This window comes from Ceratotherium simum, chromosome 11 (genome assembly GCF_057802395.1).
Source record: "Ceratotherium simum simum isolate JZ-2026a chromosome 11, ASM5780239v1, whole genome shotgun sequence".
NCBI lineage: Eukaryota > Metazoa > Chordata > Mammalia > Perissodactyla > Rhinocerotidae > Ceratotherium > Ceratotherium simum.
In genome coordinates this window covers 52,561,587-52,584,721 of record NC_141910.1, presented here as the reverse complement: position 1 = coordinate 52,584,721, position 23,135 = coordinate 52,561,587, and the positions used below count along the sequence as shown (strand labels likewise).

The 23,135-nt window shown below is 49.3% G+C and overlaps 1 protein-coding gene across 4 annotated transcripts in view; it reads left to right on the top strand.

Annotated features, from left to right (window-relative positions):
- BABAM2 (BRISC and BRCA1 A complex member 2) overlaps positions 1 to 22,519 on the top strand; it is a 460,673-nt gene extending 438,154 nt beyond the window's left edge. For 2 of the 4 annotated variants that reach the window (XM_087436975.1, XM_087436973.1), the window contains one exon: positions 5,793 to 5,934. In XM_087436975.1, coding sequence (XP_087293101.1) covers positions 5,793 to 5,919 — 127 coding nt within the window. In that variant the 3' untranslated portion in view covers positions 5,920 to 5,934. Of the gene's footprint in view, positions 1 to 5,792; positions 5,935 to 11,034; positions 11,485 to 22,054 lie in introns of those variants that run through there. The other 2 variants (XM_087436974.1, XM_004418193.3) reach the window with 2 other exon arrangements.
- The last annotated feature ends 616 nt before the right edge of the window (positions 22,520 to 23,135 follow it).

The following is a 23,135-nucleotide window of genomic DNA, read 5'->3' as shown; positions in this document are numbered from 1 at the left end:
ATGAGGAAACGAAGGAGTGATTCAGTGTCATACAGCAGACCCTGAGGGGGAGCCCTGGCCCTCCCATTCGGTCGCAAGCACTCTTTCCACTGGAAATCATGGCCATGTGGAAAGAATGTGTACTTGGGAGGCAAGCAGCTCTGGATTCATAAATAGCATTGCCACTTATTAGCTGTGAGATCTTAGAAAAGTTACTTTGCATCTTTGAATCGTAGATTTCTCATTGGCAAAAATAGAGATAATAATAGCTACCTGATAGTAGACCCATTAGGAGGAGTAAATGTAAGATAATATAGATGAAAACAAATAGCATGTCGTCTAGCAGGTAGTAGGCACGTCCCTTCCTTTATATTCCTGGCTTCCAGACTTTTTTACCACAATCCACAGGAAGACATTTATTTTATATCCTAATCCAGCGTATATAATTGAAACAAACTTTCATGAAAAGATACTTCTCCTTGCCACATATGATGCACTCTGATTTTATTTCATTTTATTTTAATGATAGTCAAGACCCACTAAATTGATTTCACAATGCACTAATGGATTACACCCATCGTTTGAACCAGGCCTGTTTGATACCATGTGCAAATATCATTTATTCATTCTGTGTGTGTGTCCCTCCTTTCCTTCCAGTCCTTCCTTCCTGCCCTCCCTCTCTGTAACCAACACACAAGGCCACAGAGCTGCCTGTCCGCAGCAGGTGCAGGGCTCTGGGGTTGTGCAGAGTGGAGTGAGCCCTGCTGACCAAGGAGGCAGGTGAGCTCCTCCTCTGCTCCTCCCCACCCTCCACAGTGCCCCGCAGCACGACTGAGAGGACCCAGAAGGCCCTCCACCTGCCACAAGTTCTGCCTCCTGCCAGCCTGCCGTGGACCTTCCCCACACTCCAGCACAGCATAGCTCACCTGAAGTTCCTGTTAAGGCCATTGCACCCCAGAAGGGAGGGTAGGCCTTGGGCACCCTCTCCCATCCAGTAGTTTCTTCTTTTGGAATTACTGCTTTTCCATCTGTAAACCCAGAGAGCCAGGCATCCGGGGAGATTATTTCATCTACCAGGCAGGGGATTAGATTGAAAAGGAGAGGGATCATGGCCATCCTCACTGCCCCACCCCTAGATCTTCAAGGGGTATCTGTGAACACCCAGAAAGGAGGGCAAATACCTACAGTCCTAAAGTGACCAAAGCATGTGCCCAAAAGGAGCAGGCAGGGGCCTGAGCAGCTAGGACACGAGCTGCAGCCTCTAGATGCTGAGAGCCTAGTGGGAGAAATCAAATTTACAACCAGGAAAACAATACTTAAGAGCCCCAGAGAGACTCTCCGGGGAGGAAACGATTGTTTTAGGCCCCAAAGAGTTGATCTCCTAAGTGTTCTCTCGGTCCTTTGGGGGTCTGGCACCTTTCTTGGAGGCCAATGCCTGGCAATGCTGAGCAGAAGCCTCGAAGCACAGTCCCCGCTGGGCTGTGACTTGAGGCCTGGACCCCACACTGGCCAGGACCCGCACTCCACATGGTCAGCTTGGCTGGGACCCTGGGCAGTTCCTCTTTGAGGTCCATCGTTTGGTTTCCCCCTTTTGCTGACTAAGATTTGCCAATCTGTGATCTTGGCAGTGACTCACGGCCATCAGACAGGAGGCCAGCTTCTCCCCAGCAGTCCGGCACAGGTGAGCTGCATGAGGAGCCCTCCCCCTGGCCGGGACTATGGCGAGATCCCAGCACCCTCTGTGGGCATCTGCATGGCCGTCAGCAGCAGCCAGTGCTGCGCTCCTGCTCATGCAGTCCCAGGCAGAGTGAGCAGAGGACTTGAGGTGCCCGCTGCCAAGGCGCCTGCCATCTGAGGCACACCAGGCAGGCACAGATGGGGAGACAAGATGAGCACAGGGCTGCAGCTCTGCTCTTGGGTCCCAGGCCCCAGGCAGCACCACATTCGTTAGCCTCCTACACCCACCTGGCCTCAGCCTAGCCAGGTGCACCCCATCCTTTCTGAGTGTTCACACTGCCACCTCCTCCTCCCAGCCTCTCATCAGGTAGGTTCATGGTGGAAACAGCATCAGCCTGAGAGTAGAGATAGGGAAGACTGGTTCAGACTCTGCCTACTAGCTCTGGGGCCTTCGGTCAGCCAGTTGGGGCATTTGTTCATTCATTCATTCATTTATGCACCAAATTGACCTTCACCTGCTGTGAGGCCCTAAGGAAAGTGAGTCCCACGGGGCACTAAGGATGAACCATCCCCAAATTCTGCCTTTAAGGGGCTTACGGAGAAGACCTATGCTAACAACTATAATTAATATGTGCCATGTTAGAGGGACCATCAACTTCTCTGGCCCTCAGTTTTCCCTTCCCTGTAATGATTGGACTGTATGACCTCTGAGGTTTCTTTCTGTTACAAAATGTTATAACTCTAAAGTACATCTTTTTTTTGTGCGTGTGTGAGGAAGATCAGTCCTGAGCTAACATCTGTGCTAATCCTCCTCTTTTTGCTGAGGAAGACCGGCTCTGAGCTAACATCTATTGCCAATCCTCCTCCTTTCTTTTCCCCAAAGCCCCAGTAGATAGTTGTATGTCATAGTTGCACATCCTTCTAGTTGCTGTATGTGGGACGCAGCCTCAGCATGGCCGGAGAAGCGGTGCGTCGGTGCGCACCCGGATCCGAACCCGGGCCGCCAGTAGCGGAGCGCGCACACTTAGCCGCTAAGCCACGGGGCCGGCCCTAAACTACGTCTTTAAATAAGCCAGATGTTTACATTTGTTTGAGAAATATTGGGCTGCTGTGTGTTGGGCACTATACTCGAAGCGGTGATGCAAAAATTGATGAATATGACCTGCGGATCTTGCCATCACGGAGCGCATAGTGGGTGTGGGAGACCGGCTGGAGTATGATAGATGCATGCACATGGAGATGGAGCCTGGGGGAGGAAGGCAGCCCTGTGGCTGGGGGAAGCTCAGGAGCCCATGAGGGTACCCTGTACCTCTCTCTCATTTGGCCAGCTGGCCCACTCCTGTCCTCCTCCCCCTTCTCAGGCACTGCACCAGGGGATGCCAAGGGAGCAGGGACACCTGCAGCCCCCGGGGAGCATGGCCTGGCCCCTGCAATTGCAGAAGCTGGCTGCAAGCTGCTCTAACCCAGAGGAGCTGGCCAAGCTCCAAAGGGCCTCCTTGGAGGGCCTCAGAAGGAGAGAACCACTAGGTAATTTTGATCGTTTCAGTAAGCATTTAAAAATACCCTGTGATTTAGTAGGAGCCAGATTTTGTCCCAATACTTTGATGTCTAGAAATGGATCCCAGTTGGTTGTTTGTTGAAGTCCTCCTAAAACAGCATTTGATTTAATTCAACACACACTGAGACTACGGTCTCGGCCATCTCACAGGTGAGGAGCCTGAGCTGCATGAGACGTAGTCTAGAAACCCATCTAAACATCCAACTCAAGGAAGACCAGGGCGGGGCCTGAGATTGGAGACACATGTGCCCTGGAATCCAACAGAGGGAAGAGTGATTCCAGCTGAGGGCAGGGCCTCTGCCTGACGCTGTGAGCATGTGATATTGTGCTCTCAGTGTGATATCAAGCCTTTGTATCTCAAGTGTGTTAATTGTCTTGTTTTGCAAGTTTGGACCCCCTAAAAATGAATCAGCCCTGCTCAAAGATTGGCACATTTAGGGAGACTGTGTATGTGAACCAGTTACAACCACTTGTTTGTTGCTGAAGCCCACACCAGAGAGCCAGGCTGACCTCGCCCAGGGCACAGCTACAAAATAAGCTCCATCATGCCAGTCACTTGCTCATCAAGGCGCCCAGAGTAGGATGCACCATCTTCACGGGGGTCTTTGGAGGGTTTGGGGTGAAGAGCACTGAAACAGAACCAGATCTCTTTATAGAGATCCTATTATCAGGATGACCCTTTGGCACGAGGAGAGTAACCCCAAATGAGTCAGTATTTACAGTGGCCCTTCAGGACAATGAGGACAAAGCAAGACCACGAGGAATGATTAGCAGGACTGGTCTTTCACTATTTACAGGACTGCTTTGATTTTCAGACCACAGTCGGTTTTTATATGACTGATTGGAAACATGTGCCTGTTGAAGTCACAGCTGCAGGAGAAAACTGGAAAAAGAAATGAGCCTTAGATGTTTGGGAACTTGCCTCTATTTGCAAAAATGAATTCTGATTTGATTTATATGTCCTTGATTTCCTGACAATGAGAGTCATGTCCCTGAACCACTTCTCCCACCCCACCCCACCCCACCACCACATTGGCCTGACTCCAGCAAACATCATAAGGCTCATCTTATGATTGCCCAAAGAAAAGCATTTTGGAATTCCAGAAAGAGACTACTGAGCCCTCTCTTGGAAGAAGGCAATGGTTTAGGCTCTCACAAAATAAAAGGTCCCAAGTAAACGAGGCTAAAGGCACCAAGACTACAGGGTCTCCTCCATGTGGTCGTGCGCCAGTGGGATACATGCTCAGGGGAAGATGTGCTCCAGTGGGAAGACGTGTTCCCATGGGAGATGTGCTCCAGTGGGAAGACGTGAGCCGGTGGGAGATGTGCTCCCGTGAGAGATGTGCTCCCGTGGGGAGACGTGCACCAGTGGGGAGACGTGCTCCAGTGGGAGACATGCTCCAATGGGGCCACATGTTCCTGTGGGGAGATGTGCTCCAGAGAGGAGACGTGCTTCAGTGGGGAGATGTGCTCCAGTGGGAGACGTGCTCCTGTGGGGCGATGTGCTCCAGTGGCACTGGGATTACGGTAACGTTGGATGGGTATCTTAACTAAACTCACTAAGCTTCTGTTTTCTCACCTGGAAAATGGGAGCGTGACTCCTGCCACACTCGATAGTGTTATGAGTGCCGACTGTACAAAGCTTAACCTGCTTTATGTGGTTCCTTCCCTTTCCTCAGAGTCCCCAACCTCTTTGGGCTTTATTTTCGTTGTTTTTATTTTCATTTTCTTAAAGCTGTATCGATTCAGATTTTCAGATGTTGATTTGATGGATTTTTATTCTTTTGAAAAGATCCATTGAATAAATAATTCCAGGAGGGAGAAACCCTTTGATGAGACCTTACTGAACAAAGGTTCCTAGTTGCCTTCAGCCCAAGGCCTCTGAGCATTTCCCTGATGGCACCCTGTCATAACTCTCTTCAGTGCCCCAGAGCCCCTTCCCCAAAACACATAGATTACTTAATTTTTCAGGCATTGTTTCCCCTGACAACTTCTTATGGGACCTCACTTCTGTGGGAAGGCAGAGGGATGGCTGAGAGGAACAGGCCTTCCACCCCTCTCATGAACTGCCTGTGGTGCCACTAAACACCTGCGCGGAGCCCCACAGTGTTTGTCGCTAACGCTGCCCCATTTATGAAAAAGTATTCCAGGTAATAATAACAACTACTCCCACTGCAACCTCACCGCACTACCACCACCCATGACGTGGTGGGCCCTGGGCATGGCTAGGGTCCTAATGTAACAAGTGAAGAATCAAGACACAAAGAGATTAAGTGACTTTCTCAAGGTCACTTGGATATCTCAGAACCATAACTGGGTGGCACTTAGAGATCAAGTGTAAATCTTCCTGTTACAGGAGAGGAAACTGAGCCCCAGTTCCAGATGACAAAATGGCCAGGGCCTGGACTAGAATCTATATCTTCCGCCTCGTGGTTCGGTGCTCTTTCCACTTGCCCCGTTTTCTCCTCTTTATGATACATGTTGTTCTGGACAGAAAAAGATCTGTTTGAGGACCAGCCCAACTTCAGTATCCCCATCATGGGAGCCAGAGCCCTGTGATTCTTAAATATCCCTCTAGATCCCACAGCTGCAACCTGCTCCCTGACCAAGCTTTCGACCAGAGCTGCACACAGGACCACACCCAGCAGGCTTGGGCGAAGACAGCAAGGCATGTAGGTGCCTCTCACTGCGGAGCTCATCCTTAGATGCCACGAGTATGCCACTCGCAGCTCTGCACTGGGTTTCAAGAGATGCACAGTGTCCCAGCGACTTTGGCTGGGTATCCAGCCCCCAGCCTGGTCATCTCTCTGCTTCCAACTGCCAGCTCAATATGATAAGTGAGAAGTAACCCAAGAAGCCTCAAGAGAAAGGATGGACTGAGAGCAAGGACTGCAGGACCGCTCTTTCCACACAGAGGTTCCCTCTTTTTTTTTTTTTTTTAATTTTATTTATTTATTTATTTTCCCCCCAAAGCCCCAGCAGATAGCTGCATGTCACAGCTGCACATCCCTCCAGTTGCTGCATGTGGGACGCAGCCCCAGCATAGCCAGAGAAGCGGCGCGTCGGTGTGCGCCGGGGATCCGAACCCGGGCCGCCAGTAGCGGAGCGTGCGCACTCAACCGCCAAGCCATGGGGCCGTCCCCAGAGGTTCCCTCTTTTGCAGCCACACATGCTCTGGCTATTCCTATATACTAAGAGCCTCTCCTCTCAGACCCAGCTTGGTCCCCATGGTAACAGTTGACATCTACTGATCATCTCTTATGCCAGGCAGCAGGCCAGGTGCTTACTTGGACCATCTCATTTAATCCTCACGAGGATTACCCTTTAAGGTAGGCATTATTATTCCCCTTTTATAGTTGAGAAATGAAAGATAAAGAGGTGAGTCACTTGCCCAAGCGATACAGCCAGTAAGGAGCAGGACCAGGCCTTGAACCCAGGCGTGGCTGGCTGCGGAACCCACACTACACCACCTGTCCTTCACAGCCCACAAGGCCTTGGAGATCATCAGGCCCAGCTCCCTGCTTTGTAGATGAGGGATCCGATGCCCAGAGAAGGTAAGAGATTTACCCCTGAATCCAAGGTCCAGAAAAGTAGACCTGCTGAGCACCCCAGTTCCCTGACTCCTAGTCTAAAGGGTCTGTCTGCTCTGCCCGCTGCTGTGCCTGTGAGCCCAGGCCTGGGCCGGGAGCCACTCCTGCTCCAAGTTCATGGAAACTTACCCGGCCTAGGCCTGGGGTCAGTTCTTCATGTTTTATCCTGCTAACCTGAGACTCTGGGATTGGACTAAGTTGTGATTTTATAAACCCAGAGCAGAGGGTCTGCTATCAGTGAAAGGGTCAGAACCTAACTTTGTCCTAAGGCATATTTAGCTCTAATTTGGTCTAAAAATAAATTCCCTTCCAGCATGAGCAGAATGAGAAGCTTGTCTAACCCTGGGCCTCTCTCCCCGCGGGCCTCTTGGCCAGTGAACAGGGAGAGAGGAGACCTTCCCTCCCCCACCCTGTAACACACTTACGCTGTTAAAGCTTACCATATACTTTGTCTGCGGGTCAAAGAGTTTTTTAAAAGGTGACAGATAACTAGTGCCGTTGGCAAGCTATACTCTGGGCAGCTTTCCACTTTCTCTGATAAAAGTGAAATAAATTAAAACAGCGCTTAAAAAAAGAATCTATAAATGGGTGGGAGCCAGTTGTCATTTTCCCCTTGCCCTCCCCCGCTCCTTAGCTGACTTCATGAGGATCTGCGCTGAGGAGCAGTCACCAACAACAGCTGGTGGGATCAGGCCTTTAAATAGCCCTTCTCCACACTGCTTCCCCTTGGTGTCACACAGCTTGCCCTGGCAGGGAAAGCCCAGGACAGAACAGGAAACTTCAGAACTTTCTGAAGAAGGAAAGAGCTTGCTGTGAAGCATGCTCCCTCTTGCCAAGACCTTTTGGTCTAAGGAGCTTGTACTCTTGCAGCCCCTTCCCCCAGAAGTTTCCAAGGAAAAACTGAGCTGGTAAGATTTGCTTCAGGACCCAGTGTGACTCTGGGCCTGAGGAGAGAGAAAGCGGGAGAGCACGCCCTGCCCCAGTGCCCAGGGCCAGTGTCATCAGCGGCCAGCACGGTCACTCATCAGGCACCCAGCACAGGGCCCACAGCCTCTCCCCTAATGTCCTCACCTGTAACTTGGGGGGTGGGGGGGCGGGCACCACCCTGCCCAGTGGTGCTGGGGTGGGTCACACTCCACAGTGTCCTTCTAGCAGTGAAGCAGATGCAGTGGAGGTTGGTAGCAGCCTGTCAGTCTCTGACCCTCTGAAGAAGGGCCACCAGGGTGAACATACGTATGCTGAGGAAGTAGTAGCAGGTGAAACACAAGTGAGGAATGAATGGCCCTCATGTCTGGGTGGCAGCAGACAGTTGACAATGTCCCTTCCCACATGTCCTGTGTGAGCGTCACATCAGGGTGGGCCTGTCACTGCTACTCACCAGGGGAAGTAGAGCTCAGGGCTTCTGGCCCTCCAGCCTCTCTCTGGGCCTGGGGCTCTTTCCCCCTCACGCAGTGCCCCCTTCCACAAGGACAGCTGTGGCCTGGCGCAACAGGTGTGTCAGGGCTTTGAGGTCATGAGTCTCAGAGAAGGTGATAGTTTGGGGTCACAAGTCTCAGAGAAGGTGACAGTTTGGCTTGCTCAGGATGTGTTGAGCAGGATGTGGATGGCGGAGGGTGCTTTATCTTTCTTTCTTACTAATGGTTGGCATAGTTTGAAGTTTGAGAATGGACTACGTTTTCTTCTTCAGTACCTAAATATTAAATTTGCCTGCTTTCTGGGGTTGCTTTCTCTCACCTTCTTAAACAGTGTGTAATGGACATGCTTCAACTGCTTCTTACAAACCCGTGGCCATCAGTAGTACCTTATTACAGCCACAAAGGCCTCACCAAGTGCTCTCTGTGGGAAGGCCTGTGTGGTCACCTAGAAGAGGATGTACTCCCTGCTTTCAAGGGCCCACAGTGCAGCCTGGCGAGCAAGACGTGTACATGTGACAAACACCCTGGAAGAAGCACAAAGAGTATCTACATGCAGGGAAAGAACCTTCTGGTGACCAGGGAAGACTTGATGGGAGCAAGGGCATTTGGCCTGAGCATAAATAAAGCCCAGAGGTAGAAAATGGCATGTGTGAGGAAGAGCAAGTAGCCAGATCGGGGGGGTCATATCCTGGACTATGCATGGGCTTCAGGGGGACTATGACATCCCCCAATTGCAGTGGGGAGACTTACCTGCAGTTTTTCTGGGACAGCATTCTTAGCTTTCTTAGCTTCTCAGAGAGGGAGGGGGTGGTGCATGATCCCAAAAATGTAAAGGAGGAAAAGGGCAAAAATTTTTTTTAAATGTGTTGGAGCCAGATGGTGAAAATCACTGAGTGCCTGGCTGCAAGTCTGGGGAACATGAAGGATCTTGACTGGGGTCGTGACAGACCCACACTCTAAGAAAATTTTTGTCGTTGCAGCAAGAAGGCGAAATAAGCCTTGTGTCCAGGGGAGAAACAGGCTTCTGCAGTGGTTTGTTGAAAAGTAAAAAGAACGTGAGCCAGCGAGTGTCACGAAGGATAAAGGGACATTGAGGAGGAAGAGGAATAAGCTTCAGGATGAATTCAGGGGTTTAGGGAGAAGTGGAAACTGAGGGTTCTGTTACAGAAGTGCAAATGGGCCGGAGCACTTTCAAATACATAATATTGATGAAAACTTCATTGGAGCATGCTGGTTGAATTACAGAGACATCCAGGTCAGAATGTCCCGCCGCTGGTTGGAAATGTGGGACTGGAAGTCAGGGAGAGAAATGAGGGCTGGAACCCCAGATTGGGTGGTTCTCTGCTACAGATGATGCAAGCCTGAGAGTAACCACGCTGTGCTGTGCCTCACAGGAATGGAGAGCAGGACGGGAAGAGACCCAAGGAGAGAGTGCATCTGGGAGTAGGGAAGGAGGGACAGGGAGGGCAGGAGAGAGGCAGGAGACCTATGAGGTATAAGTCACAGAAGAGAGCTTCCAGAGAGAAGAGCCAGCATTTAGGTGCTGAAGAGAGGCTGCGGAGGCTGGGAGTGAGAAAGCCAGAGCAATGTGGTAGAAGGTGAAAGGGGGTTCCATTGACTTGGTGTTGAGGGAGGTTGTCATCAGTAACTGCATGTGTGACCCTGTTGAGTTGTGTGGGGCTCCTCGCCCCTGCACTGAAGGATAGCTGTTTGAGGCCTTTGGAGTACTGGGGGTGACAGGTCTTCTTGGTGGCCCTTCCTAGTTCATGTCATGGTTCTGGGTGAGCCACTTCTGGAGAAGTAAGGTGTGACTGCTCTGATCTCGTGGGAGACAGGGATGAGGGAGGGAGAAGTAGAAGGCAAGCCTGGGTGACCAGGGGCATGGGGTGCCCACCCCAACCTCTCCAGCTCCCTCTCCCTCCACTTTCTACCTCACCCTTTATCTTCCTGCAGAGCTTTTAGCTCCCAGCTCACAGCAAGCTGTCCCATGCCCCCAGGCCTCTGCTCCTACTGCGTCTTTTGCCTAGAACACCCATAATGCCTACCCCACCTCTGTCTTTACTGGTTGCCTCAGACTGGTGCCTCATGGTACCTCCATAAATACCCTTACCACCTCAGCTGGTATTACTTATGTGTCTGTCTCCTCCTCTAAGGCGGGCCCAGCACATGCCCCTCTGCTGATGTACAGCGTAGAGCCCACTTCTACAGATTCAAATCTGTGTGCCAGAAAGGCCAAATGGTCTGCTCCAGATCCTTCACTAGTCTGTGGCTGACCGGGAAAGGTTCTCTTGATACCCAGCCTGGCTTTCTTTCCAGTAGACCAGACTACACATAGGTTTGGAAATAAATGGAAACCATGTATCACTTAGAAATTCTTTTTATTAGACCTTCTTTGTCTACACGAAGTCAAAGATCCAAGAGAGTGAAAAGTGCAACCTCTTTATATTTCAGATCACGAAAACAACTGGGTGGTTGGCTTGGTCACTCTGGCATGTAGCTTGGATCAGGCCCTAGCCTTTGTCCTGGAGAGGAGCAGACAGAACCTGAGTTCTGATGTTTAATAGGAATTGGCATCCAGGAAGGTCGCATACAGGCCCTTTAAATATCCATGCGAGATAGCACAGTAGTGAACTATATGTACCTCACTCGGAAAACTCCAGAGGGCTTTGCATCAGCAGGGAAGGAAAATCCAACCCAAGATGCATGAACCATACATAACAACTGTTCTGAGTTAGGTTGAAAGCTCTGAGTTGCACTTTTTTTCAAATTGTTTGTGCTAACCACAGTTTTTTTTTCTCCCCCTCTTTCCCACCAGGGCTTATTTCAAAACCTTTGTCCCTCAGTTCCAGGAGGCAGCATTTGCCAATGGAAAGCTCTAGGAAACACCAGTCTTGAGGGGTGGCCAGCCAGACTGCTCTGTCCACATGCGTGTCAGCACATATGGCCGCTTCCTGGAAGCCACTTGGAATGTCTTCATGGCAGCATTTTCCTCACACAGCAGCTTTGTGCGCCCCAACTGGAACCCAAACTTGAGCTGGCTGGCGGTAACCTGGATCCTCGAGCCCCCCACCTCTGGTTGCTCCCTCTTTGTTTCCTGCAATATATTTCTTAGTTGGAAGAAATAAAATCACCGATCGTGACACAGTATTTTTCCAGGGAAAGTAGGACATCATAAATGCACACACTCTTATTCCAAAGCCTTTGTCTCTGAGACCTCTGCTAAGTTTTAAGATTAAACCCCCCTTTGCTTTTTATTTTCCTGAAACCAGTGTCTTGTGTGTGTGTGTGTATGTGTGTGTTTTACACCCCAACATTTCCCAAATGGGGCAGTCCTCCATTGGAAAACGCGTTGCCTGAATGAAGCTGAGCAGCCTGCGCGGTTTCAGCCGCCCAACCAGCCGGGCTCGAGGCTGGTGCTCAGGACCAACTGGGTTCCACCACCAACCCTCCCTCCCAACCCTCCAGCTCCCTGGATGAAAGGACTGCACAGCCCATCCTGACCTAGGAGGCAGTCATTAAAGTTTGCTGAGTGCATCAGTGAATCTACCCCCTGTCCTGTCACCCCTCCCTAGGCTGATAGGAGATCTCTTTGGGCTTATGCAGCACTGTGCGAATTATACCTGGAAGACACAGGTTGGGTCTAATGGGTTATCACTGGCATGTGTGTGACAACTGGGCTCATCCTGGCATCCTCAGGATGGATCAGCAGCCATCCAGGAAGAGCTGGGGAAGATACCCTGAGCAAGCTCTGTTTTCCCTAAATCTATGGATCTTATTTCCACCCCTCACCCAGCAAATGAGGAGCCAGCCTGGGAGTGGGAGCCAGGTCTTTCCATACTGTCACACAACTTCCCTTAACTTCCACACAAGGTGACTACAGCCACCTTGACCTCTCTATGAGAGTCACCGTTTAGTTTAGCCTTGTTCCACCCTGCAGGCTTTCATCACAGGGAAGTGAGACCTGCGCACAGAGGTGAGAGAGACAAGCAGCTGGCCTGTGCTGCCTGTGCTCTAAGTGGAACCCGCCTGCCTGCCCAGACGAAGCAGGAGCCCCCAGCCCCACCTGCTGCAGGGCCCGCACAGGCTTTAACCTGGCCCCTCACTGTTCTCTTGAAGCCCCATTTTACCATGTGAGCCTGAGAGGGGACCAGCTCGGGGCCCTGTGAGGCCTGGTGAGGGATACTTCTCCTTCCTGTGTTCTTCAGCACCCAGGAATGTTCTTAGGAGTTGGGAGAACAGCTTGAACAGACCTCCCGGCTTGGCTACCAGCTGGAGGCTGTCCAACTCTGGGTTCTTTCACTGCTTGGGGACTTTGCCCCCTGCCCTGAAACCTTGGTAATTCCCATGACAGAGAACGGGCCAGTGTTCTGTGTCCGCACCTAGTTCTCCCATTAGCTGGTGGGGTGACCTTGAGTAAGTCCCCTCTCTGTGTAATATAGGACTCACCACGTCAGAATCACCCGGGAGCTTTTTCAAGAACCACTGGTCTGAGTCCCACTGCACTTCTGCTGACTCAGAGTCTAGCTGGGGCTGGGGCATGTGGATTCTGACAAAACTCCCCAGGTGGTTGGTTCTGTTGAGCAAGTGGTCGAGACCCCCTAAGCCAGCTAACCACTCTGGAGTCTCTTCTGACTGTACTGTCTCCCTCAGGGCAGCTGTGTGCCAAGCTCCACTCTCTCTGCTCCATGACACTGTCATTTAGGATTGCTGTGCCCTGCCCCCACCCCCCGCCCCCAGTGGAGGAACATGGATTGGGCTCACTGCCTGCAGAGCCGAGAGTTGACGGAGTCGGGGTTTGCTTCGGACCCAGTAGGAGTTCCAGCTCCAGTTCCAGCAGGGGCAGTTGTGGGCTGGGGTGAGGTCACATAGCCTGGACCCTTGGCATTTCAAATAACCAGTCAGTAGTGACAGCAGTCAGTAGTGGGCAGTGTGATCTGGGAATGGCCCTCATGCCCCTGCCAACCTCTAGGGGTCCACATATGCTCAGGCTGGCCAGATCCTCAATGACACGCCCGCAAGTCTGCAAAGCAGGCCCAGTCTGACTCGGAAGTGCTCTCACATGCTTTATCTCAGCACATTTGTATAGCAGACCTGTGAAGTAAGCAAGTGAGTAGGCCCCTGTTCCGTAGATGAGGAAACAAGGTCAGAGAGGTTAAGTGAGTTACCCACAGTCACCAGCCAGTCAGTGCCAGAGTCAGGAGTCAACGCAGGCTCTTGGCCCCAGATCCATTGCCGCTTCTCACATATGTCCACGACTCTCTAGTAAACAAACAGAGACTTATCTTTTCTTTCCCAGTAAAGGATGATGTACTATGTATAGGTTTGTGAGCATGGAGATTATGTGATTTTTAAAAAGACTTTTCAGCCCTCTTAGCACAGGGAGAGGGTTTGGATTGATTTTCTTAGGGGGATCCAAACAACAGAAGGTGACAATAGCCGCTTCATGTTTCAAATGCCAGGGACTTAAAACCCGGCGTTTGTGAGATTTTATCTCTAACCCCAACAGCAGCAGAAGCAAGTGGCACTTGTAAATGGGTGACAGTCAACTGTATGTTTTTTAAACACTTCTTCCTAGTTCAGCCCATTGTTGAGCATTGTACCTGCACACAGAGTGCAGCCCAGGACTAATTAGTAAATGGCTGTAAAAGGCTTTGAAGGTGAAAAGTGCCATATATGAGAGCACATTATTATTACCTCATAAATCCTGTCTCCAGCTTACTCAGCCCTTGTAATTTCAGTTGAATCTTTAGCTCAGCACAGACGAAGAAAAGGACTCAGATGTCTTTACTAATAATACCTGGATATGATCAGGACATCTCCTGGGGGGTCTGGGGAGGAGGCACAGGAGACCCGGACAGCCAGTGGTTGCCTTCTCCCAGCCACTCAGCTTCCTGAGGATACACTACCTACAGCAAGACAGTGCTCTGGTAGAGAGAGCCTGTTTTCTTCTGGGGATGAGCTGGGAGGAGTCTGAGCTTGAGGAGGAGAGACACTTGGATTTGAATCCTGGCTCTGCCCACTTAATGCCTGGCAAATATTTAACAAGCAGTTCTTCAGCAGTTTAAAAAAGAAGATAAAAAAAAGGAGGGGGCCTTAATTTGTGCTGTTTGCCAATTTCCATGGTGATGGTGGTAATACTCCCACCATGACTGATTTCAAGCTGTTGACGTGAGATCACTGGACGCAGACTTGGGAAGAGCAGGGAGGGTCGTGGTGGGAGCCTCTGCTGGGGCGAGCAGGCCTCAGTGTGGGTCTTTATTTCATCTCTCTGAGTTTTGTTTTCCTCATCTGTAAAATGGGAATAAATAATATCTGCCTCCCAGGGGCTGGCCCCGTGGCGTACCAGTTAAGTTCGCGCGTTCTGCTTCAGTGGCCCAGGGTTCGCCGGTTCGGATCCTGGGCGTGGACCTACTCACTGCTCATCAAGCCATGCTGAGGCGGCGTCCCACATAGCAGAGCTACAACTCTACAACTATGATACACAACTATGCACTGGGGCTTTGGGGTGAAAAAAGAAAAAAAAGATTGGCAACAGATGTTAGCGCAGGGCCAATCTCCCTCAAAAAAAAATAATAATAATATCTGCCTCCCAGGTTGTGAGAATTAAATGTAAAAAGTACATAAAGCAACAAGTACAGTGCTTGGCACACTAAAATGTTTGATCAGTATTGGCTATTATTATTGCATACCAGGAAAAGGAATTTCTGATGTTGACTTTGGCCTTTTTTATTTTTTCCACAAAACCCCAGTAGATAGTTGTATGTCGTAGTTGCACAGCCTTCTAGTTGCTGTATGTGGGACGAGGCCTCAGCGTGGCTGGAGAAGCCGTGCATCGGTGCGCACCTGGGATCCGAACCCTGGCCGCCAGTAGCGGAGTGCACGCACTTAACCGCTAAGCCATGGGGCCAGCCCAACTTTGGCCTTTTTCTAAAAAGACAGAATGCCCCTGTTAAAAATGTGGCCTTTGAAAAATAGAGGAAGATGGAACACTTCCTAAATCATTCTACGAGGCCAACATCACCCTGATACCAAAACCAGACAAAGACAATACAAAGAAAGAAAATTACAGGCCAATATCGCTGATGAACATTGATGCAAAAATCCTCAACAAAATATTGGCAAACCGAATACAACAATACATTAAAAAGATCATACACCATGACCAAGTGGGATTTATACCAGGGACGCAGGGATGGTTCAACATCCGCAAATCAATCAACGTGATACATCGCATCAACAAAACAAAGAATAAAAACCACATGATCATCTCAATAGACGCAGAGAAGGCATTTGACAAGATACAACATCCATTTATGATAAAAACTCTCAATAAAATGGGAATAGAAGGAAAGTACCTCAACATAATAAAGGCCATATATGACAAACCCACAGCGAACATCATACTCAACAGGGAAAGACTGAAAGCCATTCCTCTGAGAACAGGAATGAGGCAGGGCTGCCCACTCTCACCACTCCTGTTCAACATAGTTCTGGAGGTTTTGGCCAGAGCAATTAGGCAAGAAAAAGGAATAAAAGGAATCCAAATAGGTAACGAAGAAGTGAAACTCTCACTATTTGCAGACGACATGATTGTATATATAGAAAACTCTAAAGAATCTGTTGGAAAACTATTAGAAACAATCAACAACTACAGCAAAGTTGCAGGGTACAAAATCAATCTACAAAAATCAGTTGCATTTCTGTATGCTAATAATGAACTAACAGAAAGAGAGCTCAAAAAGATAATAAGATTTACAATTGCATCAAAAAGAATAAAATACCTAGGAATAAATCTTACCAAGGAGGTGAACGACCTATACAATGAGAACTACAAGACATTATTGACAGAGATCAATGATGACATAAAGAAATGGAAAGATATCCCATGCACATGGATTGGAAGAATAAACATAGTTAAAATGTCTATATTACCTAAAGCAATCTACAGATTCAATGCAATCCCAATCAGAATCCCAATGACATTCTTCACAGAAATAGAAAAAAGAATACTAAAATTTATATGGGGCAACAAAAGACCCCGAATAGCTAAAGCAATCCTAAGAAAAAAGAACAAAGCAGGAGGCATCACAATCCCTGACTTCAAAACATACTACAAAGCAATAGTAATCAAAACAGCATGGTACTGGTACAAAAACAGACACACAGATCAATGGAACAGAATTGAAAGCCCAGAAATAAAACCACACATATACGGACAGCTAATTTTCAATAAAGGTGCTAAGAACATGCAATGGAGAAAGGAAAGTCTCTTCAATAAATGGTGTTGGGAAAACTGGACAGCCACATGCAAAAGAATGAAAGTGGACCATTTGCTATCGCCATTCACAAAAATTAACTCAAAATGGATCAAAGACCTGAAGGTGAGACCTGAAACTATAAAACTCATAGAAGAAAATATAGGCAACACACTATTTGACATTGGTTTTAAAGGAATCTTTTCGGATGACATGCCTACCCAGACTAGGGAAACTAAAGAAAAAATAAATAAGTGGGACTTTATCAGATTAAAGAGCTTTTATAAGACAAATGAAACCAGAATCAAGATGAACAGACAACCAACCAGCTGGGAGAGAATATTTGCAAAACATACATCTGACAAGGGGTTGATCTCCATAATATATAAAGAACTCACACAACTGAACAACAAAAAAACAAACAACCTGATCAAAAAATGGGCAGAGGAAATGAACAGACACTTCTCCAAGGAAGATATACAGATGGCTGATAGGCGCATGAAAAGATGCTCAACATCATTAATCATCAGGGAAATGCAAATCAAAACAACACTAAGATATCACCTCACGCCCATTAGCATGGCTATAATCACCAAGACAAAAAACAACAAATGTTGGAGAGGATGTGGAGAAACAGGAACCCTCATACATAGCTGGTGGGAATGCAAACTGGTGCAGCCTCTATGGAAAATGGTATGGAGATTCCTCAAAGAATTAAAAATAGAGATGCCCTATGATCCAGCCATCCCACTACTGGGAATCTATCCAACAAACCTGAAATCAACAATCCAAAGAGGCTTATGCACCCCTATGTTCACTGCAGCATTATTCACCATAGCCAAGAAGTGGAAGCAACCTAAGTGTCCCTCGACTGACGATTGGATTAAGAAAATGTGGTATATATATACAATGGAATACTACTCAGCCATAAAAAAAGACAAAATCGTCCCATTTGCAACAACATGGATGGGCCTGGAGCGTATTATGTTAAGTGAAATAAGCCAGAAAGAGAAAGACAAACACTGTATGATCTCACTCATATGTGGAATATAAACCAACACATGGACAGAGAAAACTGGACTGTGGTTACCAGGGGCAGTGGGGGTGGGGGCTGGGCACAAGGGTTGAAGGGAGTCATATATATGGTGATGGACAAACAAAAATGTACAACCCAAAATTTCACAATGTTAGAAACCATTAAAACATCAATTAAAAAAAAAAAAATGTGGCCTTTGGAAGAGTGACCCTGTCTGTATTATTAGGAAGACAAAATGATGAGTCATCTTGATTTTAAGGAATAAGAGATTCGATGTATCTGAGGGGCTTCCCTGTCCTCCCCCCAACCTTAGGTCTTGCTTTAACTCTCCATGGAGTTTCAGGCTTGTGCTTGAGCACAAACGACCCAGTGACCTGCTTTTTGACCGGGCCCCTGCTTTCCCACAGGCAGGAAAATCAGAGCAGCGCGGGGCACTTTTGCTTCTGACTCAGTTTCAGTTCCTGAGGGCTGCAGACTCTTGTTTTGGAGTCACAGCCTTCAGAGAAACGACCACATTCGGTTTGCCTCTTGCTTGGGCCTATAAATAGCACTGGCCCCAGAACCTGCCCCAGTTCATGGGGGCTGGCCTGTCCCACAGTTCTGCCTAACGTGAATGGTAAGAATAACATCTAATGGCAAGAAGGCATCTACTTGTATTAATGACATCATAATTAATTCACTGGTGCTTTTCAAAATGAAAACAAGAGAAGAAACATCACCTTTTTGTTCTGTGCATCTATAGTGCTTATGTGCCGTGCCAGTAGAGTAAAAATTAGGAGACTAGACCAGATGCCAAATAGAAATAGGGAGCTGGGTTTGTGGTAATGGTGATGGCTGCCTTTACCGAGCCGCACGTGGCACTCCATGCTAGCTACTTTTTATTCATTGTCTTTTTTAATCCTCAGAACAACTAAATGGGGTATTATTATCCCCATTTTATAGATAAAGAAACTGAGCCTCAAAGAGGTTAGATAACTTACCCAAGGACAGGAAGCAGATATATTTATTTATTCACTCATCCATCCTAGTTTCTCTCACTCTCCTCTCTTTCTCTCCCTCCTCCCTCCCTCCTCCTCTCCCTTTCCAACCCCCTTCCTATTACACAAAGGAAGTGAACCCAGGTCTCTGTTTCTTTCCACTTTTTTATCCAGCTTCCCTAAATCAAGAGATATTTATTGAGCATCTACTGTATATAAGACCCTGTATAACACATTCATATACTTGTTTTTGCCATTTTCCCTATGAGGAGAGGGGCTTCGAGTGGTTGGACTGGCCGAGATCAGATGGAAGCAGGAGTCAGGCCCAGCACTGCTGGGTCCAAGGCCAGACTTGAACCACAGGGGGTTCTGTGTCTCTGCACCTAACTAAACCATACTTTGAAGCAGTCTGTGGATATGCAGATAGGTCTACTGTATGGCTATGGAAATATATATAAATACCAACTGATTTTCAGATGGTTGAGCCAGGGCCAGCCCACAGTTGGAAAAAATCTGATTCAGGTTCTGGCTCTGTGGCCTAGTGGTTAAGTTCAGTGCACTCTGCTTCGGTGGCCCAGGTTCAGTTCCCGGGCGCGGACCTACACCACTCTTTGGCAGCCATGCTGTGGCAGTGACCCACAAACAAAAGAGAAGAAGATTGGCACAGATGTTAGTTCAGGGCGAATCTTCCTCAGCAGCAACAACAAAAAAAATCTGACTTCAAAGCTGGTGCCATATTCTGCCATATTGGTAAAAGTCCAAAACACACTTGGTTGAAGTAATGGCCTTATATCTGAGGAAAACAAGATGAAAATAGTTGTTGCAATTATTAAGGAAAATTACCGAGGTATTACCAAAGACAGCAGGATCCATGAACTGATTCTGGGTTAAGTATGAAATCTGCAAGAGTTATTTCCTAACATCACTCGTGTTTCCCTTCTTCAGGGTTCCCACATTTCCTCCTTCATTCTTCTCTGATCCCTTTGGAAGAACCACACTTTACAAGCCTGCAAGGTCACGCTTGGGGTCATGATAAATTATGACTAATCATGACAATAAAAGTAGCCCCACAAGCAACCCAGGACTGACCAGAATGACCCTCCCTGCTCTGGGCCGGCTGCCTTTGCACCACCCTGGGATGAGCCAAATGGCCTGTGGAGGATGTGACAGACACTCATTCCTCCAAAACAGAGCCCACCACCCCTGCTCCAAAGCCCCCGTGGAGCAGAGTCCCTCTACAGAAGTCTCTGCATTCCAGAGATTCTCTTTGGAACATGCCCTTTGAGCCAGTTCAGGAACCACCCAAGAAAATCCATCCCTTTCAACTCCATGATCACACTTTTGCTACAAAATGGAATTACCCAGCTCCCAACGACCTGCACAGGTGCCAATAGAGTAGAAGCCAGGAGGGTTCCAGGTGCCCTCTAGAAACAAGGTGGTAGGTGGTGGTAATAGTGACAGCTGCCCTCTGGAGCACCATGCTTGATATCCCAGGCCCTGTTTCAGGTCCTTCACATCCATGGCCTTCTTGGTCCTCTGACCCTTCAGAGAACTAGGACAGGCCACCACAGCAGAGAGTCAAAGGAAGGTGTCAGGGCTCTGATGGCCTCCTGGGTAGGCCAAAAATCATTTGAGTATGGCAATGTCCGCAGAATAAGAGTGCCACCTCACTGGGGTACAACTTTAAAGGAGTGAGTAGTCATTTGGGTATGTAAGTTCAAGTAAGTTTGTGGAAGGATTTTACCTTGGACTCATTTCATAGCCCAGCTGGGGGTTGGTGTCATGCCTGGGGACAGGAGTCTGGGGCCAGATTGCCCTGTGGGGAGACTCCTCACTGGCTCATTCCTTCGCTCAGAGTGCGCACACACCCACACTTGCACAGAGCCAGGCCTTTAGATGACTCTGATGCCCCTTGTCCTGCCTCGGTGCCCATTCCGGGGACTCCAGCACTGGCCCAGGTTGGGGGAGGACTCTTCACCCTGACTCCACGCTAGAGCTCTCGCCCGCGTTGGCTGGCAGGTTGCGCAACTCAGTCAGCTGCCTCCACCTGTCTCTCCCAACTTTCCGCCTGCGCCAACACCCCAGGCTGCCCTCTGCGGCGCCTCATCTGCCTTTGCCTGCCGTTGCCCCAACCGCTGAGGCACAGTGGCCCCCCAACCTCGCCCATCCCAACTGCCAGCACTCAGCAGCCAGCAGCCACAGTGGGTAACCCCTTCACAGAGCTAACCAGACTAAAGCCTCGCTTTGGGGAAACCAAACCCTTGGCTAATTGGCTTGTTGTTGGAGATGAGGCCCGTGGGCTCTGCAGCCAGCCTGCCTGAGTCAAATCCTGCCTCCACCACTTACTAGAGTCATGAACTTGACCAAGCCACTTGACCTCAGTTTCTTCCTCTGTACAATGGGGCTACTACGTCACGGAGCTGGCAGCAGGGCTCAGTGAGTTTGGACATGTGAAATGCTTAGAGCAGCACTGGCACATAGTGAGTACTCAGAAAAGGCTCTCTTAGTATTATTGCTGTTTAGATTTTGCACAGTTTTATGCCTTGCCTCTTCTTTATCCTTCCTTTCCTCTCATATCCTTGCTCTTAAGCTTCAACTGACAATAAAAAAAAAAAAATCCTTTCTTCCCCTGCTTTACAGTCATGTAGACGCCACTCCCTCCTAGAGTGTCTGCCAGCTGTCATGCCTCCGCCGGCCCCACCAGGCCCGCTGCCCGCTCCTCTCCTCGCTGGGCCCCTCAGTGAGCCGCACTGAGCAGCTTGACCTGGGGTCCCCAACTCTTCACTTCCATCCAACTCCTAGGACCCTTTGCTTCAAAAGGTTTTGTTTATTAAAGTATATTTATTAAGTAATCATTTATTTCCCCCCTTTTAACCAATGACTTATAGACTTGCTTGCTAGGGATTCCAATGAGAATGGAAGTTTCCTCACTGAATGGGCATGTTTCCAGTCAAAACTCGAACACTTGATTAGCCAGGGGTTCCTTCTCTCTGGTAAACGTACAATAAACATTAGTCTTCCTTAAAATCTTGACTGTCAGTCATGGACCCCCTTTACTGCTTTCCAGACCAGGCCCTGGGCTGAGGGTCGTGGAGTGTTCATGGTTTATCTGGAGAAGCAGGACCGCACTGCATAACCACCCACAGCTGTGGGAGAGGAGCAGCTCCCTCTCCAGCACCCACTCGATCACGTTTGAGCAGCCCTGGTCTTGACGGGCAGCCCAGAGAGTGAGAAGCAGATTTCCAGGTCTGGAGAGGGTAGCAGCAGCAGAAACCTTGAGGAGTGTCCCACACTCATGAAACGGTGGCCAGGCTTGCCGGGGCTGTCCTGGAGCCAAAGGCCTTGACCTAGATGGGCCTAGTGCGAGCAGGACACAGGTGAGCCCAGGAGTCCGGGCTTGGGCAGGTTAGGATAGACTAACCAGATGTAAAGTAGAACAGAAAAGCAGTGCTGAGCCAGGAAGGCCTCCACGTTTCACGCATTTATTGAGCACTTTCTATGTGCCCAGAGTTGGGAGCTGCTTTCCGGGGAGAAACAGGAATTGAATCCCATTTATGCATTTGGCAGACATCCGTTGAGCGCGCCCTCTGTTCCTGGCACTGGGACCGTACAGATGATAAGACCAGCCCTTCCTCTGAACAGCTGAGAAGATATGGCAAGTACACACACCTCCGCCACTGATGGGGGAGGCAGTGATAAGCTGCACGGAAGAGCAGCGGATTCACACTGCTTACTTCCAGCCCAGGCAAATCAAGGAGGGCTTCCTAGAGGAGGGGCCAGCTGGCCCCAGATTCAGCCTCTTGGCCCCAAAAATATTTTTCCCCTTTTCCTCCTTGTGGTGGTTCGGTTTCCTGGTGGCCTCTCCAACTGGGCTGAGGAGCACATGATGACTAGTTCGCATGTATGCGATGATTTACTGAGCATCTCCTTGGTGCCAGACACTGTTCTAGACACTGGAGATACCAGCATGAATAAAGCATAACAATCCTGCCCTGATGGAGCTTCCGTTCCCATCAGGGGAGAGAACGTGAATGAGACACATATTAACTGTGTGGTATGTTAGAAGGTAAGAGTGGAGAAGGAAAATAAAGAGGGAGGGGTGGGAGTGCACTTTCAACCAGGTGGCCAGGGAGGGCCCCACATAGGAGGTGACCAAGACCTGAAGGAGGCAGGTGAAAGGGGCAAGGCACGCCCCCCCTTCCCCTCCCAGAACTTGCCCCATTCCCAGGCCCCAGTATGGGCTTGCCTTGGGCCACCCCAGGAACCCACCCATCAGAGTCAGGCCCTGAATCCAGAACACCCAGAGGAGCAGGCAAAGAGCAGTGAGGCAGGAACACTGGGCTGAGTCCCGGCTGGCTGCTCTCTGACTGCTCGGGACGGGACGTTAACTTCTCTGAGCCTCAGCTTCCTCGTCTATAAAATCGTGAGCTCGCTTCACAGGGTGGTTTTGAGAATAAGGCAGATGAGGCTTGGGGATGCTCAGGGAACCAGGAAATGTCACAGCTGTGTAAGCAGTTTGCCACTGCCACCGCTTAACGCGGAGTCCCTGCTGCTCCCAGGGCGGGGCAGGGGTCTGGTGGAGGTGCCCTGAGGACGTGGTGAAAATACCACAAACTGCAAAGGAAATGGGTGCTAACGCCCATCCTGC